This window comes from Manacus vitellinus, unplaced genomic scaffold (genome assembly GCF_001715985.3).
Source record: "Manacus vitellinus isolate BGI_N305 unplaced genomic scaffold, ASM171598v3 scaffold_28_pilon, whole genome shotgun sequence".
In the NCBI taxonomy this organism is placed as follows: Eukaryota; Metazoa; Chordata; class Aves; order Passeriformes; family Pipridae; genus Manacus; species Manacus vitellinus.
The window spans coordinates 5,231,328-5,252,233 of record NW_021940122.1 but is presented as its reverse complement, the minus strand read 5'-3'; the positions used below and the strand labels follow the sequence as shown (position 1 = coordinate 5,252,233).

Below are 20,906 nucleotides of genomic sequence, written 5' to 3'. Positions count from 1 at the left end.
CTCACTTTGGCAGCTGATAACACCCATGATCCTGGGCAGGAAGCACAACTCATGGTTCTCCTTGCTTCTCACTGGTGGTTCCAGCCAGGTTTTCCAAAGAACTCATTCTCCATTTAGGGAGTGCAGAAGGGATTGGCTCTGCAGAGTGGACGCTCAGACAGACCAAGCTTCTCTTGCCGATCAGTCAGTGTCTGTCCCTGCCAGTGCTGCCCACTGGGTGCCAGGCCTGTGGGGGTTTTAGGCCAAGGGAAGAGGAAGGACAAGACAGGGTGAAGGCAGGCAGCCAATAATAATATTAATTGCTTCTTGCTATTTTATAGGTACCAGGCAAGGGATAGCACTGTATTTTATTTTGACTGTGTGGTTTAAAGTGAATAATATCAAAGTCAATGGTGATGATTGTGTCTTCCAAGAGGGGGTAGTATAGATGTAGCCAGAAACAGCATCTTAGGGAAAATAGAAATGCCAAGAATTATTTGTTACTACAGCTACCAACATTGCCTGGTGGGTTTTTCTGAATAGCAACAGACAGCTTCTGTTTGTTGAGATTGCTTTAAAAAAATTAAAAACCAGTCTGCTTCTTCTCCCCCCCCAAAAAAAAAAAGTGTAGAGAAAAGAAATGAGCTTTCTGAAAGAAAAAAGAGAAACACAGGGGGAAAGAAAGAGAAATGGCTTTATTGCTTGATCTGTTTCTGTACTTTTTGTTCATTAATTTTAATTTAGATTGATTTATTCCAAAATGAGCCTTGGGTTGCATATATTTGCATTGTAGCAGCGCTGTGGAGGATCCAGTGAATGAGGAAGAGTACCAGCAGAGGGTAGGAACTGAGATTAGAAGTCCCAGAAAGATATTCCTCCCAGCTGGGCCCTTGCAGTGGGAAGGCATTTCAAGGTCTGTGTAGTCACTGGTGTGGCTTTGCATCAACACAGAACAACCCTATGGAAGAGAGGTCAGGGCACAGCAGTCAGGTGGGAGAGTAGAGGTTGGGTGGAACCAGTGGGGGAGAAAACACACAACTGAACTGCAAAGATTAGAAACAAACCCATGGAAGAGCGACTGCTGTGGAAAATCAGTTGTCAGATAAGGACACTTACAGTGTCAGCATTGTAGCATGGACAGATTACCCTGCAGAACAGAGCTCAGGCAGGCTATAACCCTCCTGAGCCAGATATTCCCAGACCAGAGGACACTCACAGTCTGATATCATCTGTATGTTGGATGAGCTTTTGAAGTCATCAACTGGACCTTCCTCCTTAGACATGTTGAAGGCAACTTATCCCCACGGCACAGCAGGTGTACCTAAATCCTTGCTCTTCTTATTTCTCATGTTGAGCTGCCATACAGGCTGACTGGAACCCAAGTGTGGAGGGCAGTGAGGAGGAGGATGGAGAACAGCCACTGTTGTCTTGATTTAATCCTTACACACACACAAAAACTCCTCCAGCCCCTGTGAGAAAATAATCAAAGAGTAATTTCCACCTTCATCCTCCTCCCCCCCCCTTTCCATTTCCAGTGTAAACCACTCAAGAATTTTCCTAACAAGTTGGCCTCCCCTCTGGTTATTGTCCTAAGTGAACAGTCTCTCCATTCACTAACGCATGACGGTAAGTTGGTTTGGGAAGCAGCAGGTTTATCTTCCCAGCTCAGGCAGTGCACCGGGCCTGCTTGTGAACCAGTTGCCATTCAGTGTCTGCACTGCTGTTGATAAAGCACATTACACATGGCTGGGCTTGCATGATTAATACAGCTGTCTAAGCGCTCTCTGTAAAAACAAAAACAACCAGAAAGGAGAAGGGAGGTGTGGGATTTGGGAGGGAGGGGATGCATGGGGAAAAAACCCAACTATTCCAAAGAAATCAGGCCTGCAGAAAAAACACAGCACTCCTGGTGGGCCTTCCCTTCCATGTGACAGCCGGTCTGACAGCAGAGCTCCCCTGCAAAAGGGAGAGGCCTCGTGGCAAGCTGGGCAAAGGAGAATTGCGCTTGGCCCTTCTCCAGCATTGCCTGCATGTCCCTCTGCAGTTTGGGGAGTGAATGCATGGACGGGAGCGCGGGGTCAGGCCGTGGAGAAGGATGTGCTATAACCAGCATAGCTCCAGCGAGGTCCAGTCAGGCAGCCTCTGTGGTAGGTGTTGCAGGTACGCAGGCACAGTGATCCGTGCTTACACTTCTAAGCCAGATCACCACAGGCACCCTATGCACGCACATCCCATAGCCACCAAGCAATTTCCAGGCACCCTGGAACATCTAAAGGAGGAACAGGAGTAGCTTCCAGCATCTTTTCCATTCCTCCAACTCACCCAGCTGAAGGCCTGCTCAGCTGCCTGTGTAAGCTGTATTAACTTTCCCTGTTTAATTACTGGTCTGGGAATGGGTTGTGGGAAGCCACAATGGCTTTCTGCTCTGGCTTTTCCCAGGCCTGGACCAGGTATTAAAACCATGCTTGCACTGTTAGGGTGTTAAGGTGACCAGGAGTCTCACTCTGGAATTACAAACACACAGACATATCCATACATTGATGAGAACACAAAGCAATATTTACTTAGACCCCACACTTTAAGGACATACACCAGCCTGTGGGCCCAGCTTGATTCTCATGACATCTCTAACTCATTGAAATGCTGAAAGGAGCACACAGGCTTGTTAAGAGTGTTCCTATGAGTGTTCCTGTACTGCCCATTGTTCAGAAGCAGCCTTTGACAAAGGCTAGCTTAAACCTCCTCCTAATTTGTTCCACTCCCAGGAAAGGAGGGATGGGGACAAGGGTTGGTCTCTGCTAAGCTCACTGCAAGGGAGTACCCAGGTACTAGAGAAAGGTAGGAAGGGCAGAGACTGCAATGTGACTGGATTTCAGTACCAGAGTAACCACAAGCATGCTGGTCACTCTCCACCCCCATTTAGTTCTCCTTCTGCTCCGCTCTCCAGTCACCCTTAGGTATGTCCCCCCCTCTTCATTTCTGTCCACAGCCACTCAAATCTTTCCCATGCCATATATCCAGCAAAGCTTGTAGGAAACCATAGCAGAGAAAAAGTAAATAAACAAACAGACATGAAGCTGATGAAACCATTAATTTTTCAAGAGGTTCCAGAGCCTCCAATTAGCAAACCTGCTTCCTAGGGCTGTGTGTGCTCTGGATGAGGCGAGCTATGCTGTTTGTCCTCTGTTAAGACACCACGTTATGTGCTGGCATCACCTTTGATCTTCTGTGCCCTACACATGTGCTTGAGAGGTGAGCAGGGGAGAAACTGCTTTATTTTAGGAAAGTAAAAAGCAGAAAAGGCTCAGATCTTCTCCATTATGGCCTGTAAAAAAGTCTGCGCTATGTGGGTTTTTTGGTTGTTTTGCTTGTAGAATGAGAGTCTTCAATAAGTGATTTGAAGACTATGCAGTTTTAAGTATCTGATTTTGTATCAGTCATTTGCCAAGTGTTGGGTTTTTTTGTGTTTGGTTTTTTTTTTTCTTACATCTCCAGTTGCTAGGGAAATGGAAAGAGTGGGAGAACTATTTCTTCAGCTGTGAAAAAAACTTGGCACTTTTTTATATACACGGGACAGACGATGATGAAAGATCTGTGTAACCTTGAAACGTAGGTTGTCTTCTAGCTACCACCAGCCTCACTGGTCAGGATAACAGTTCAATTTTAGACTAAGATTACTGTAAACCAGCTTCAGGATAAATGGTGTAAGTATCCAGTCTTGAACACCACGACCTTCTCAGAAAGACACTGAGAAATACAATTTCAGGGATATTCTTTAGACCTTAGGGAAGGATGAGTGAGCTGCATTACAGAATGAATCTTCTCTCAGACATAAGGTGTGATAGATGAGTACTTAGTACACCATGAATGAGCTCCAAAACATGGGGAAGAACTGCTCAGTGCTAAAAAAGCATGAGCAAATTCTCAAATACATTAAACCGAGTGCAAAGATTGATAGACACCAGAGACATTTCCTTAATCTTGTTGGAGAGTTGCTGGAGGGCATCCTCCCTAGTTTACACAGTGGTACTTCCACCTCTAGGAAAGCCAGCCTATTGCCACTGCAGTCACAGTCAAGTTTTAATTACAGGAGCAGAACTGATAGTGACAATGGGGAACGAGCAGGCAATGAACAAAGTAGTTTCAACACTGAGAACAGGGAGGGAAAAAACGTATCTTTTTCTCAAAGTGGAGGGGGGAGGAACAGGAAAGGAGTAAGAAAAAAGCCCCAAATGAACCCTAGTAAGTAGAAGCTGGTAATCCCTAAAGCCTCAGAGTAGAGTGCAAAGCCCTGGAAGAAAGAAATTAATAACTTTCAAAGTATGACCTTGAAAATGGAATTAACAGTATTCCTCCCTTCTAAGCCTCCATGATAATAAAGATTTCATCTTCTGAAGCCTTGGCAGGAGAGTCAACAGACTAGGAAAAATTACTTCCTGCTCAGAATCTGGCAAGTGTAAACCCTAAGACCTCCTTCAGGCCCCAGGGAAGGAGAGGCTAGAGTCACCTGTATGACGCACATCCTCTACATCCTCTTTCCCTCATGCCTTCTCCTTTAGAGGTGGGGTTTTTTTTCCCATCCCTCTCTCATTTTGGTGGTTTTGTTCACTCAAGAAGCAGGACTCCAGTCTTTGCTGTAAGTAGAGGCAGCCTATCAATAGCATGGAGCCCAAAGCCAGTCAGTGTGAGCAGCACCTTGGAAAAACAGCAGGCTGGCTATACTTGTTATACCATCACTCCTTCCTTCCCATGACAGACAAGTTCTCCTAGCCCATCCCATGCTGCTTTCTGGCTCACTTCCATTCAGAAACTAATGGGGACTGATTGCCTCTAACACAAGGTGTTACCCCATGGTCTTTGACAGGATCCCAAGGGCAGATTCCCCAAAGCAAACAAGGAACCAGTAGCTCTCTGATACCCTTTGAAACTCCTCTGTGGGCTCTCCTCCATCAGCACTACAGATACATCAAGCCCTGGTGTCTTGTTAATGTAAATATGAGAAAAACTGCCATCTGCTGTCTCTTCTCCTGCCTGCATTTCAGTTTACTCAGATGATGGGACCCAAGAACCAGTAGAATATTTTGTATTGGTGAATATGAGTGTGAAACATGTAGATGGATGGGTGATTTTTTCCCTCTGGATTCGGACCAGGAATGTATTTGCTTTCTGCTTGCAACTCAAATGGCCGTTTTTAAAGGCCTGTGTTAGGAATCTCGAAAGTCTCGGGTTCAGTGTCTGATGGTGATGATCATGGTGCTTACATTTGGAGACATGTCTCTGTGCAACCTGGTGAACTTGTGGCTTTGCTTACACATCTGGCCTCATCTGCCTCTTGAGCAAGGGTTACATGTCATGCCACAGCCTCCATCTCCCTCTCTAATAGGGCCTGTTGGTGTTACAAAAGGAAGCTGGAGGGAGTGAGGAGACAGAAGGAGAAGCAACTGTGTGGAGAAAGTAGAATCATAGAATGTCTTGAATTGGAAGGGACCTTAAAGATCACCTAGTTCCAAGTCCCCTGCTGTGGCGTGGGACACTTTCCACTAGACCACAGTGCTCAAAGTCTCCTCCAACCTGGCCTTGAACACCCCCAGGGATAGGGCATCCACAGCTTCTGTGAATGACTTACTATTCTCATAGTGAAGAATTTATTCCTTATATACAATCTAAGTGTACCCTCTTTCAGTTTAAGACCTTAACCTCCTACAACTACATGCCCTTACAGAAAGTCACTCTTCAGCTCGTCAGCCCCTTTTAGCTACTGGAAGGCTGCAATGAGGTCTCTTCTCTTCTCCAGGCTGAAAAACCCCAACTCTCTCAGCCTGTCTTAGGTGGTCCTTAGGAGAGGTAGTCCAGCCCTCTGGGCATCTTCATGGCCCTTCTCTGGACTCAGTCCAACAGGTCCATGTCATTCATATGCCAGGGGCCCATCATAAGAATAATAAGTAGAATGACTTACAAACTTCAACACCTACCCCTGCAACCTCAATTTCTGCTGCCATAGTGGTAGATGTCATGGTTTTTATGGTTACAATCAACCAGTAGGTCAGATCTGCCCCCAAAGGAGTGTTACCAGGGAGGCTGATGCATGGTAGTTGTGGAGAGATGCAGGCCGGTGAGGGATCGGATTCCGTGCCACATAAACGTGGCCGTAGGGTGCTGCTTGGGGCAGCAGTGGCTCGGAGCGTGCAGGGCTGGCACCTTTCCCTCAGGATGGTACCCGGGGGTTTTACCGGGGGGGTGTGCGGAGCCGCCCTGACCCCGGCTGTTATTCCCGGGGTTATCCGTGCCCTGTCCGGAGGCTGCCTGGAGTCGCGAGGGAGGAGCGCCCGCAGTATTTGGGTTTCGTGGCCCTCGGCTGCCACCTCACGGGGAAGGAGCGGCGGATTCGCGGGTTGTGACCGGGCGAGGAGAGAGGGAGAGAGGAAGGGAGGGACCAGCGGGGAGCTGCCGGACCTGCTGCTGAGTGTCTGCGGGGCACAGCCGAGACCGCCGGGGAAGGAAAGGTGCCAGACTGGGAGTTCGCGAGTGCGGTTCGCCTGCATGATGCCACAGCGCTGGCAGCACTCCTTCACCCGCTGCTCCTGCCCTTTCTCCTACCTGCTTGTCGGCGTTTGAGCTTCACTGGGCACCACATCCATAAACAGCTCTTAGGAAACCCCACTTTTTCTTTTGCAGTTCTGACCCCGGGCTGGTACTGGCTGCCTGTCTTTGCAGTCCTGGTACTAATGCCCTCTTCCGATAAGCACCCTCAGCCCCTCTAGCTGTCTCCCTCTATCCCTGCTTTCCTATGCCTGATCAGGGCTTAATTTCCTCCTTTATCTCCCCTTCTCCCAGGACCTGTTTTCCTTACCTATCCAACCTGTGTGCTTACATAAAGCCCTGCATTTCACTGTCCTCACACTGCCTTAGCATCTCCTCCTCTTGCTCTCCTCCCATGTCCTGAGCTGAGCATTCCTGTATTGCCATTTCAATTGAAGACCTTCTCTGTCATTGTTTCCTCTGCTGTACATTGGTACAAGTGCAAGGCTCATCCTATCACCTCAGTCCATATTGCCCCCTTCTTATATCTCTCATCACAGCAGCCTTTTCTTGTGCCTCTTCCCAGATGCACTTACGTGTTTATCACCTCCTCATGCAGTCCCCAACTTTCAATGGGCACTGTAGGCTTTAAAGGGCCAACACTAGCCATGAGGTAGGGCAGGTACAGGGCTACCAAGCAGCCTTCTAACCTTGGACACTGGCGCTGAATCTGTGTGTGTTGCAGTGTCTTGTAGCACTATAAATTCAAGTCTTGTAGGCAGGGAGAGAAAGATCAGGCCCCAGAAATCTGCCCCCCCTCTCAGTGACTTCTGCAGCTAGCAAGTCTTAGTCTGCCACAGAGGATGCACCACTGGAGTCTCAGTTGCTGAGGCCTTGTGGGACATCATACTGAGTCCTCTCACAACTACATGCCTTTCAGCTGCTGAAGCAGCGTCCACTGAAGGCTCAGTAAGAGCTGTGCCCCAGGTGTAGTGGGGACACTTGCAGTTCTCTGATTCAGGACTTGAGCATTCCATGGCCACCAGTCTCTCAACACTGGGTAGTTTCTTTCCTAACAGTTTTCTTGACAAAAAGCTCATCTCTCCCCTTCCTAGGAAGATCTGAACACACTCCAGCTAATTCTTTCCACACTGGGCAGTTTTCTTAGCTTGGCTCTCCTGTAATCAGCAGAGGAGACTGCAGAGCAAGGAGTGACTGAGACAGTTTTAATCAAGTCAGTTCAGGTAGCAATTAGTAGCAGGTGGTGTGCCAGGCCACCTGTTAATGTCAAGGTCCTAAAGTCACAGGAGAACATAGCACCCAAATTTAATGTGTGGCCATAATGTCATTGCTGGAAGCTGACTGCTGCTGTGCTCCTTAAAGAGCTAAGGGAGATTATGGATATGGAAGTTTTCAGGCAGTCCAGAAGTGACCGAACAAGTTCATGTAATCTCTCAAGGGGTGCACTTCTGCTGGCTCAGGATGTCTCTGAAGCACCAGAGGCAGGCCAGTGTGATGCCATGCTGGCCATATACTATTCCTGGCTGACCCTCAGCCAGCACCCGCAGGGGACAGGACTGAAAGTTAGAAAAGACCTTTGGACTGACCCAGCAAAGGTCTTTTCTTGTGGTATGCTTCTCCTAGAGGCAGACTGTTTCTGAGGAAGACAGCAGCTCTTGGCTTTGCAATCTGAGTGTGGTTTGCTGTGAGTGGAAGCAGCACCCTGCTTTTGCCCTCTCCCTCTGTCATCTCATCCAAGTCCCACCATTCTTCTTGCTACATCTTTTCCTACACTCTTCACAGGAGTAGGAGTAGTATTTGAGCCATCTCACACACACACGCGCACACACAAAAGCTGTACAGCTATACCAGGAAAATTATGGTATAGTAGCATACATACCTATCCTCTCTAGTGAAACCTGGGCTAGCCAAGCTTGCAGTCCTCTGCACATGAGAGCATGCAGCAATTCTACTTCATGCTGCATAGAAGAGTTTGCCTCAGGAGTGAGGCACCAGGTGAAATCACTGAAGTCCCATGCTTAAGGGCCTCACCACCCCTTCTGCATCCCCACTCAAAAGTACATAGAAGTTTTCCCAGAAGTGTCAGGAAAAGAGTCCTGGAGCCTCTCTGTGCAGGGCTAGTATACAGGGCCATTACACGCATGCAGGTGAGTAGGAGCACCAAGGTCAGTGGCGTGGCTCTGTTTTTCCCATGGTTAAATTTAAGGATGCAGCTAGGGTTACCTGGTCTTGAGGAGGGAAGTGGGATGGGGGCTCCACATGGTCCTCTTCAGCCCTCAGAGAACTATAGCTTTCTAAATCTTGGCCAAGGCTATTCTGTGGTGTACACCAGTGCAGATCACCCAGGGTGAACATGTGGCACGGATAAACCCTTGGAAACATAGGGCACAGCATCCTGTGAGGTTGTTGCAGCATGATGAGACACTGTAGGGCTCCACCTGCATCTGCACCAGGTATCGAAATGTCTCACATTTGAAGCAGGGAAGAGCAGTGCAGTCATTTTGCCCTTGCTGATTTTCAGTCTGCTCCTTCTTGATTTGCTTAATGGAATCTGACTCGGTCAGCATTTAGGGTCTTGGGTCCCCTGGGAGTTTATCTGTGAAAAGCTGCTAGATATTCATATTCACTCATAATCATCATCATCAGAAACTCAATTTCCTTCCCCGTCTGTGGTGGAAGAACACTCCCTTGAAAGCTGTTGCGTGGTCAGGGACTTGGCAGGGCTTCCCAATTGCGGCCGGGCAGCGATTAGCCCGGGATATTGCAGCAAATGCCCAGGCCACAGGCTCAAGGTTACCGAAGCGGGAGAGCGCAGGGACAGCCCCGAAGCCCCCGGTGCGGGCAGAGATGTAGCAGGGGGGCGCAGGCGGGCCGAGCGAGGGCTTTTTTGGGGGGGTCTCAGCGGGAGGCACCGGCGGGCGGCCCCGGCGGCGGCCGCCAGGGGGAGCCGGAGACCGCGTTCCGGGGCGCGGCGGGCTGCGGGCGGGGCTGCGGGCGGGCGGTGCGGCCTTCGCAGGCGGGGGGCCGTGGGGTGGGCATGGCTGCGTGTGCCTGGCCAGCCGTGCGGGAGGGTAGCGTGCGGGTGCGGGGCATGGGGGTGAGCGCTCATCTGTGCGTGTTGGGCAGCGCGGTGATCGCTGCCGGGGCTGGACGTTCGCCCGTGGCCGTGTGGGTGCCGTGGTGCCCGCGGCAGAGGGGGACGCGCCCCACAGCAGGAGAGACAAAAGAGAAGTCACCACGCAAACGTGGGCTGTCAAAGCCCAAGTTCTGTCTGGGAAGGAATGGCGAAAGTGATAGAGTGAATTGAAAATGGGAGCTATTTTCTGCACAAAATCTCACTCGAAATTAATATTTCATTTTATTCTTACATTTTCGCTCTTTATTACACTTGAGCAATTAGTGCCCCCCAAAAGCCTTCGAGAATTTTATTTTGTGATCGAACTATAACCTTTCCCCATTTTTGCAGTACATGTGACAGTAAATGTATCATCCATGGCATGTACTTAAAGCAGTTCTGCTGTAAAACCCAGAGATCACACGTGGCCCCCGGGGTTACATGCAGGGACCACACTGGATGCCAGGCCTCACAGTCAGCATAAAACTCTGCCCGACGCCTGCACAGGTACACACAGTCCCTTGGTGTGGACAGCTGCTGGTATTAGCATGAAGTGAGGTGCAGAAGATGATCAGGACTGCACCTAAGAGGTGTCTGTAGCAGCCCCACCACCTCACTGGCACTCACAGGAGCTTAGTGGGGAAACATGACGCTGTGTAACTCGCACCATTTTTTATCTGTGGAGATGGGAGTTTTGGCTTGTCAGATACCCTCAAGCTTATACACACAAGCTCTAGCAGAACAGAAGTGGCCTGACATTCTCCCAAGTCCTTCATCACACCATGTTTCCTTGGGTGTCCTTTCTTATACCTACGTGTTGCAGAAGGACATCTCTTTACCATACCATGCCACACCATGCCATGCCTCTGGCCCCCACCAAGCTCACAAACCCCGAGCTATGCACTTATATGTATCAAGGCAGCAGTACCCAGCCAAGGCCAAACATCCCTCTGCCTCCGCTGTGCTGGATGTGAGTTGCAAGCCACCATCGGTGCATATGCCTTTGCTCTGATTCTATGGGTCCCCTGGAAAAGTGACAAGGAGGAGGATTGCTGCCATGTGTGTATGTGTTACATAAATGTCAATGTATGTGTTCAAACAAATACTATTTAAAACAAATAGTATTTAAGACAAATAGTAAAAATGTGATGGCAGAAGATTTTGTGTGGGCAACACAGACTGCCTGGTGTGTTCTTGATTATCTGATGGGCCAGAGGAGTCACGTTTTGGAACTGACAATAAGGGATGCAAATGGTCCCAAACAGCCTCCCTACAATTATTTGACAGTGAAAGATGCTTTCTCTGAAACATAGGTCAGGTAAGGGTAGTAGCTGAGTTTAAACGTGTTCCTGATCTCAGAGCGGGAAATAAATTCCTGTCACCCAAAAAAGCAGTAAAAAACCAGTATTGTAGGATTTGTGTGACAAGCCACAAAAGACATGCATGGACTAGCAGAAAAAAGAAGCCATAGACAGAATATAAATTTTCCACACAGTCCAGCACATACTTTCTTAATAATGAAAGAATAGAATTGGGGCACAAACAGCTAATCTAGTAAGTAACAGCCTACATTAGGAAGAAATCAGACAAATGAAAGTGCTGAAGAATTTCAGAGGCTCTGAAGATATCCTTCTTCGATTTGCTGCCTTTCAGTCACCAGCTCAAGTTTAATAGTGACCGTGCTGCTGAGCATGCCTGTGGCACCCGTGCACCACACAGTAGAGTGAGGGTCTTCGCCTGATAAACTCTGCAGGTTGTGAGAGGGGAAGTTGCACTTTGGTCTCACAGGGCTCTCCTCAACAGGGCCTTTTTTTTTTTTCTGGCACCCCTTAGATATCAGAATTTGCTTCTCATGGTAGTAAGCATGACTTCTGTCTTCTACAGCACAATCAGTTCCAACACAAGAACTCATCTCCATCTCCACACTTCAGCATTTTCCTGCACCTCTTCTGTGTAAAACACTGCACATACACACATATGTGTGTTTGTATACACTTATATGTATATGTGTACATGTACACAGGCATGTACATATACATGTGTGTGCGTGCATGTGTACATATACATATAAAAAAAAGTACATATATGTGTAGCCATATGTGCACATATGCATGGTGGGCATGCATTTACAGAACCACAGCCACGTACATCTCCCTGCCTATTATAAAGAAAAGACTGCCAGAGACTGGTGTTGCAGGGTGAATTTAAAACAGTATCACTGCCGCTAAAGCCATCCAGAAAAAGGGACTCATAAATGAGTGGATGAATGAGGAGATGTCAGGAGTGTTAGCGCTTAATATTCCTGGAGTGAGGCTGCATTATTTGTTGCTGCAGCAGCATGCTCCTCCCTGCCTGCTCTGACAGAGCCTGTGGATGCACCCTTGTGAAAAATCAACCTCCCTGGCATACCCTGCACCCTCACCCCATAGGTGTCACGTCACAGGGCCATAAACACAGTAGCGAAGCCTGCCTTCTCTCCGATTCAGAAACACTTAATTGCAGTGCAGCCTGTATGAGGGAGGGGAGACGTCCGCGTGTTGGCCCCATGTTTTATTGATCAGACCGCTGTGATGAATCAGCTCCTGCGGAGCTGGTGTCTCGCTGCAGACAGGCACTGGCCACTGCACACAATTATAAGTCCTGGCACCTCAGGGCCACCACTGGGAAGGTGGCAGAGCGGGCAGCTGTGGAGCTGGTGACTAGGGGCTGTGTCTGCAAAGGTGTGAACCGTGTTCTCATGTTGGAAGGCCAGTAGTTCCCAGCTGGAGGCACAGCAAAGGATGGGATGTGGTTAGCGGCCGGGATTGAGCCTTCCTGCTTGCTCCAGCCTGAGTGTTGTTTAGGGAAAACCACATGCCACTGGAGTGTTGGACAGAGGGAAGGAGCATGCTGAGCAGCTGCCAGGCAGCAGCCTGCACCTGGGCTGGAGGGAGCTCACTGAAGTGGGAAGGCGGCTGTGCCCTGCAGCCCCAGCCCGGGAGTGAAGTGTTGTGTTCCTGTGTTATCCCTATCTTACCCAGCCATGTGTAATCTTGTCTTCTTTTCTCTCCCTTCTCACTCCCTGCAGGACCCGGCACAGGGAGAGTAGACAACGGCTCCATGAGTTTGGCCGTCCCACTGTGGCTGCTGGCAGCGTCCCTGCTCTGCCTACTCAGCAAATGTTAATACAAATCAGAATTAAAAATAATAATATTAATAATAATTAAAAAAACAACACGACAACGACAACAACACACAAAACAAAATGCGTTATACAGGAGACAGAGCGAAGAGAGGGGAGAGAGAAAAAAGGGGGGGGGAGAGAGAGAGACGACTGTTTCTTTCACAACTTTTGTGTGTTCAGGAGCGAAGAGGGGGGAGAGGAAAAATTACAGCAAAGAAGACTCAGCAACATTTAATCCAAAACCTGAAAAGCCGGCTGTCAAGTCACTGACTGTCTAGGAGGCAACACGAACCGAGGGAGAGAATGGGGCACCAGCAAGGATCGCGTCGCCGGAGGATGCTGCAATGTAAACAATCCAACAAAACCCATAAAGCCAATCAAACAGAAGATCCCTTTTCTTTTCTCTCCTCCTTCCTCTTTTCCATACTTCCTCACCTTCCTTCCTTCCTTCCTCCTCTTTCTTTCTTTTGCAGAAAGAGGTCTTTGCTTCGGTGTCTATAGCCATTTAACTTTTTGGATGCCCTGGGTCATTTTTGTGAGCTAATGCTCAGCCAGTTCATACTTTTGAAAACAAAGAAAAAAAAAAAAGCCACAAACCAGAGCAAGTCACCTGAAGCTCTCTGCACACTGGTGTCCTGTGAAGAACTCTTCCTCTCTTCACTTCACCCTGCGCTCATGTGCACCCAGCCCTTGCTAAACACCTTTTTTCCTGTCCCTTCCTTCATGCAACATCACCCTTGCTGGCCTAAACTAAAGCTGTGTCAACTCTACTGAAAGCCTACTTTTCTTTTTTTTTTTTAAATCCTCTTCCTCTCCCCCCTCAATTCAACCAGGTGTCTTTCTCTTTCTCCTGTGTATGCCTGTGTGCGTGCGTGCGTGCATGTGTGGCTCTCGCTCCGTCTTCACTCTTTCTCTCTTTCTCTTCCTCTCTCTAAGCATGCAAAATGAACAGTCCATGTGTACATATGCTCATCCTGCTGTAGATAATGTCCTGCCTTGTAAGTGTGAGACAAGATGCAGAGAGATCACTCAGGCAGAGAAGAGGGGTGAGGAGAGAGGGGCAGTTGCAACACAGATTCCAGTGGTGTCCTCTCTCCAGCATCCTCACTGGCTTTTTAACTTCTGGCCACCTTGCTTGCAAGAGTCAGTCTGCACCCTTGTCTACCCTTTTTTTCTCTCCCACCTGCAACCTGTCTGGCTCTCAGCCTCTAAGTACCAGCATAGCAGCCCCTGCTATGCATGAGTGCTCGCACACATGCATGGGGGTGTGCACTCATGTGCAATTGTCCAAACGAGCAGAAGAAACCAGGACTGGCCTACAGCACTATGGACTGAAGAGTGCAACCACCCATTCCTCCTGGGAATGGGAGGCTGAGCTGGTGGGATGTGAGTGATGAGACCTTGGACATCACCAAGCAGCCATTCCTTTTAGGTATAGTGTGTGCATAGAAGCAATGCCTCAACATGAAAACAGCAATCTGGTCATTCCTAACCATTTTGGTAGTCATGCAAAAATAGAGCCAATACTCTTTTTTGTTGTTTTGTTGTTTTCATTCTTACTGTCCTCCCTGGTATAAAAGGAAATGTAGGCTGTGTGAGAGGGTGAGTGTGCGTGTGCATGTTTGTGTGCTGTACACCATTGCTACTACAAAACTCACTGCAAATTCCACATTTGAAACAAATTGGGTCAGAAAATGTCCAAGACCTGTGAATAGAAGAAGTAAAACAAATCTCAGGTCCAAAATCCTGGGCTTATAAAGAAGGAGCTTAAAGTGGTTCAGCAAAGAAGTGGGCAGCACAATTCCCCTTTCTCTTCTCTTTTCTCATCTCAAGGGTGCTGGTCTTGCTGGAGAGTGCTGTTGCTTGCCATCACACTTCCCATGGCAGAACCACATGCAGAAGTGCCAACAGGAGATGCTTTGTGGCTCCCAAGTGAGGAGAAGGAGAGAACAGGCTGTTAGAAACAGGGCTGAGAAAATGCTGAGTGGTGGCTGGAAGTTGCCACCCAGCACAAGGTCTGATGCAGGGGGAGAGGGCAAGACAACAGTCATACTCTCCATTGGCTGCAGTGCATGTGTGTGGGCAGGGGCAGTGGGGAGAAGACTCCTGTGTCTCCTGGCCAGTCACAAGCCCTAGTATCCACCAGCAGCAAAGATGATGAAACACAGTGTTTATCAGGTAGCCACTTGCTTTTCTGGGGAGAGAGATGTGCAGGAAGAACTTGAGTTAGCCCACACAAGTCGAGTGACCATCCCATGACAGTACAGCTCAGCACCACTGAGCTTCCAAGCACAAGCCAGCTTGCTTTTCTGTCTTTGCCCTGCAAGTTGGCACAGTAGCAGCACGTCAGGCAGTCACGCTCACACGCTCTTGAAAGCAAGGGGAAAATTGCTTGGCCTTGCCGCTCTCCAGTGTGCTGGAGAGGATACCCACCGGGTGGTCCCCTGCCAGGAAGGAAAGTGGGAAATTGCTGCCTGCAAGCCTGTCCCCATCTTTGCTTGAGTGGGGCACAGTCTGATAAGGCTTCTCCCTGCTGCTCAGCCTGCTGCTTTCGCCTTGCACTGCGGCACTGCTGACCCTGCCCCCTCGCTGCTGAGCTCAGCTGTTTCAGGCAGCAGCAGGCACGCAATTAAGCAGGCAGTCAAGGGCTCCTCACAGGCAGCCAGAATGAGCGAGGAAATTTATTGAAGACACAAGAGGCTGTGTCTTGGGCGTTACAAGAGTTGCTACAGAGCTACTGTGGGATTGCATGGTGGTAAATTATGCTCCTCCAGGCCCCAAAGCCATACCTGGAGGTGTTTGTGCTTTGGTGCAAGAGGGGAAAGCCGGGCAACTGGTGCTTGAAATCCACTCAAGGCATCCACGGATGGCTCCCCTCTTCCAAGATAGGGCAGTCATTGGTGGGACTTGGGCATCTCCTTTGGAGACTGGTGTGCCTGTGGCGGCCCAGGGAGAAAATGCCCTGTATCCTTCAGAGCATTCAGACATCCCAGTCCTTGTACCTACCCTTAAGGAGCGTCGTGTAATTCGGTGTCTTAGTAACATATCCAGATTTCCTGCTGCCACAGGGCTTCTCTTTCCCCTGGTACAACCACGAGCTGATGCTGTTTCTAGAAGCCAGATCTGGGAACTGCACCCTTTCGAGCACACTGACACAAGGGAAAACACCACATTGCTCATTCTTGGGGCTGTACCTATGCCTGGATTTATTGTTGCAGGCTTGGTGTGAAAGGTGGGCAGCCTACTGTGTCCTGCTGTCACAGGCTGTTCCTAAAGGCTGGGTAGGCCCACTTTAGGTTCTTTGATGTCAGCCTGGTTGGTGTTGTAGCGTCTGTCCCATGCGTTGTCTTCTGCATGTGTTTTTGTCACTGTGGGATCACTCCTAGGCACTGGGATCACACACATCAGAGCCCTATGGTGTGGTGGTGGTCAGAAGTCCTGATACTTCATTGTCTCACACCTGTTTTGGTTTGAAGGAGTTTTGAGGGGATATTTTTTAGATGTCAAGGCACAGAGGCTTATGGTTAAAGGGAAATATATCATTAAAAGAAGGACATCCATTTTTTGAAGCCACCTGCCTGTTAGCTGGGGGAAATGGACACAGCCCCGGTGCTGTGTGTGAGGGATCTGGTCTTTCATGCAGGCCCTTGGCAGATCTTTGCCTCTGTTGCATGGCCGTGAAATAGGGTTAAAATCAATTATTTGCAGACCTGTCTGAGACAAGCCACCAATAACAAGTATGCCTGTTGTCTGCAGCAGTGCTGGGAACCCCGCTCCTGGCAATGTCTGTTCTTAGTAGGGGTGGGAGTGTCGTCGGTAGGCTGGAGCTTGATTTACTCCTAGAATCTAATCCTGTGAGCTGCAGTGTGCATCACAGGATGCTGTAAACATCCCCTAATTTCTCCTGAACTTGGGCAGTGATTGCTCAAAGCATATGTCAAGTGGTGAGGCTAGATGAATGCAGGAAACACAGGCAAGGTCAAATGCTTTTTTCCCAATCCCTTTCTCCACTCCACCCTCTGACAGAGATGTTGCAAAGGTTTTTCTCATGTCTCAGTCCCTTTTCTCTGAAATTGTTTCTGCTTTTCATCTATTCTCCGCTTTCATGTTGCTATCTTTCCCATTCCCTCCCAAAAAGCTGGGCTCTTACTTCCTGCTGCCTCTCAGCTGGTTGAGGACCAGGAAAGATGGGAGTTTGGAATGGGACACCAGTTCCTTGAGCTTGTCAGTGTAATTGTGTTTGATTGATGGAGATTTAACATTTAGTGTTATAAAAAGAGAAATGAACAAAATGAAAAAAAAAAAGAAAAAATTGTATTTCTTCAACTTGTTTGTAAATATTACAAGAACTAAATGAGATGTCTGGTAATGTCCAAGCAGAGGAACAAAAACTTAGATTTAATATATGGCCCCATACTTGCTAGCAGATTTCTAACCCTTTTCGGATGACTGAGAGGAGGGGTGAAGGCAAGTCTTTCTGAAAGGAACTGGACAGGGGAAATGCAGCCACCCCAAGCCACATGAACTCCATGCATGATTGTAGCATGTTGCTTGGAGCGTGTGCCTGGTCAGATGGAAAACGAAGCAAACGCCTGTCTCTGAACGGCTGGGAAGGGCAACATGGGATGCTCCAGCCGACACCTGTATCTTGGCAGTTGTGTTCATTTTTGTTTGTCTGCAGCCCCGTAGCTTGGGGGCATGTTGCTCAGTGATGCACCCCCCTCCTCTCCCCACTGCTTTCTTCTCCAGTGAAGTTGTGTCGCCCCATGCTAGCACCGAGTGCATGTTAACGTGCCATTCATGAAGATTTCATTGGTGACATGCATTGTGTCAAGAGTTAGTGTTTGTCCGCACATCTTTCTCACGCCACTGACTGTTCACCACTTGGGCAGATCTCTCGTGTAGTGCTGCTTGCCCCACTTTTGGTCAAAGTATATCCAAACCCCACCAGCTCTTCTTAGCTCCAGGTGCATCCAGACCATGCCCCCAGGCCACCTGTCTAAGCAACCCCATTTTGAAAGTCCAAGCACACAGCATGGACAAAGTCACCGTCAATAGCCGCATGGGCTCCAGACTGAGTGGTAGCTACACATCTGGAAGGAATTTGGGGGAGCAGCAGTGAGTCCCAATGATACAAGAGCTTTTGGGGAAGAAGATCTGGGAAGTCAGAGGAGTTATGCTAGAGTCCTTCACAGCCCCACCACCAGGTGATGTTTCAGCTCAATCTTTGTGCAGTGTTTCATCGCTTCACCCTTTCCTGATGAGGGAATCTGCAGGCACAGGGAAAAAGCTCTTCTCCTCCCAACCCCTCTCACACCTCTGCTTCCTCTCCTCCAAGCACACTGACCTGCAGCCCAAATGCTGATGGTGCTTGATGTGACATAGCAAGTGACACAGAGGATGGCTGACCAAGACAGTCCGACAGAGGTGGTGCTAGAGGAGTGAGCAGTTCTCTCTCTCTCTCTCTCTCTCTCTCTCTCTCCTGATGGTGCACAATCTTACTGCTTCTCTGACTCAAGTACACAGAACTTCTTGATTTAGGGATGCCGGGAGCAAACTGTTCTATGGGAAGAGGAAAACTTCAGGCAGAGAAGTGATGGAGAAACTGGATGGTAATTTCCAAGATGTGGTGCCAGTGAAAAAGGGTAGGGATGAGTGCTGTCCGTTGTCCATGCACAGAACTCTCAGGTTCACCAGTGAGGAGACCATGGCCTCTCAACACTAATCTTAGAGTGGCTTCATTTCCAGTGCGATGCCCAGAAGATGGTTTTTTTTGACTGCATGACTCCTGCTGACTAAGAAGCTGTGTCACACCATTAAAACCTCTTTCACTTTTCCTTCTTGTAACATGCTAGAATGATAATTGGGAAACTCCCACAGGCCCCCAAAATTTTGCTTGATGGTTGGCTCCCATTAGGGCAATATATGGTGTTTGGTTGTTGGTTCACTCACCATAACAGGAAAGCAGAACTCATCTTGGTTAGGATATGTTGGTATGGTCCTCTGTACTTCTGTGGCTTGGGTTGATGTGTATGAGGAAGGAGACCTACCAAGGCAGGGCTTGGGAAAGAGGAGCAGATCTGATTAGCCCAGGCAGGTGGGAAGCAAAGCGTCCTTCATTTGCTGCAGGCTCAGGTTAACTGGTGCCACAGCAACTCAGACTGCCCTGCAAGCCTTGTAGAAGTGCCCAGGCAGCAGAGGAGGAAGGGGCAGTGACAGTCAGGAGGACATGACTGCAGTGCAGGTGATAGGGCTGCATAAGCAGCAGGGCTCCTTGGGTAGCATGGCTGAGGAAGGGACAGACACTGCATCCCAGAAGGGCCACTCCCAGGTAGGGTGGGCCCTTCCTTCTCTTCCTATGCTCACAGTGCATCAGAAGCTCCCTCCTGGCCTCGCAGGGCATGCTCACTGTGCTGCAATGGGCCTCACGAGTGATGCAGTGTGACACCACAGTGGCTCCAGCCGTGTCCTGAGAAAAGGCATGTGGATGTTTCTGTACATAACGTAGGACCATGGATGGAGACAAGGAGCAAAGGCTACCTAGGAACCAAGCAGGGAGGGGAGCACCTCCCAGGCAGGGCTGTCCTCCAAAATTATGACATTTGCTCCCCATTCGGCCACGCACAGGCGCGTACGCACACCCCCGCGAGCTCCACCGCGCACATGCTGCAGTAGTCCTCACGGCTACCGTACAGATGCTCTCCTTTCCCACACTCTCCATCACACACACGGCCAGACAGGCACTCATCCACTTGCTCCTGGCCTGGCTCTGTCTGTAACCCACACAGCTACTGGTGACCTCCTGAGGAAACCAGGAGAAAGTGTGTGTGTGTGTGCCTGTGCCTGTGCATATAGGAGCACCTGTGTGTGCCTGGAAAGGGAGGAGGAGGCAAAGAGCGGGAACCTGCCTCCTCAGTGCCACCATCACCTCCCACAGTCATTCAGCTTTCCCAGCTGGAGCCAAGATTCATCCTCTAGACCTTGAGAATGAAGGCCAGTCCCTTCTTCTTGCTACACGGTGGGGTGGTTAGAACTCTCCTCATTAACAGTGTTATATACATATAAATATATATATATATCTATATCTTTATATATATTTTTCCCCAGCACTGTAGACATGAGCTGAACTTCTCTTTAATGAAACGAGAAAATGGCCATTTAATTTTTTGCCATTGGTTTGTTTTTGAAACTAGCTCTGTGAAAGAAAATTTTAAAAGCGCAAGTGTGTGTGTAAAAGAACCGATCAAAAAAACTAAACAACCCAACAAATGAATGAACAAAACCCAGCGATGGAAAAAAAAAAGAAGCTTTTTATTTTTCTTTTCTCAATGTATTTAACTTCTGTTATCTCGTTTCTGTTTCTTTACATGTATGAATGCTCTGCTCTTCTGTGATCTTAAAAAAAAATACAAAAAAATACAAAAATTAAATAAACGTGAAAAGGAGGTACTGTTTCCTGATTTCCCCTCCCTTCCCTGCATATTCTGGCTTTCCTCCTCTCTGATCATCTCTAGTGATGATTTCCCAGCCTACCTGGGGAATGTGGGCCAGGCTGTCCCTTCCTTCACTTTTCTTGGAGGGGCAAGGTGGTACAGGGCTGCAAGAGAGGCAGGGGCCAGTGCCTTGGGACTGAGGGTCCTGGGTCACCCCCAGCAGACTGGCCCCTGCAGTGCAGTGTCTGGGGGTGAAGGGAGCAGGCTGGCTGTGAATAGGTGTGATTTGGGGCTGCCAGGGTGGGGGAGGGAAGGGGAGGTAAGGGAGGGGAGTGGAGGGGAGAAGCCATGGGTGAAAACTGCAGTGCCCAGCCCTGAAGTCAGCACTTGCCTTTGGCTCCTGCAAAAAAAATTTTTTTTTTTAATTAAATAGCATGATTGTATGTGTATGTGCAGATAGAGGCTGGGATCAGGGTTGCAGTCTCAAGAGGGGAAGAACAAGGAAGCTGGTGGAAGGGATGGGCTGAGGCTGAGCTACATAAGCAAGCACAGGACAGGAGCACCAAAATACAGAGCATGATGGCAGAGGTGGTGGAGACAGAGGAGGAGGCCAGTGGGGAAGGAGGGGGGAAATAACTGGCCAAGAAAACAGCAGGACACAGAACTGGAGAGGCAA

The 20,906-nt window shown here is 49.0% G+C and overlaps 1 protein-coding gene across 7 annotated transcripts in view; it reads left to right on the top strand.

Moving 5' to 3' along the window:
- Window positions 1–20,243, top strand: part of LSAMP (limbic system associated membrane protein) — a 1,000,415-nt gene extending 980,172 nt beyond the window's left edge. For all 7 annotated transcript variants that reach the window (XM_018074658.2, XM_018074661.2, XM_018074660.2 and 4 more), the window contains one exon: window positions 12,702–20,243. In XM_018074658.2, coding sequence (XP_017930147.1) covers window positions 12,702–12,799 — 98 coding nt within the window. In that variant the 3' untranslated portion in view covers window positions 12,800–20,243. The remainder of the gene's footprint in view (window positions 1–12,701) is intronic.
- Window positions 20,244–20,906: the final 663 nt, after the last annotated feature.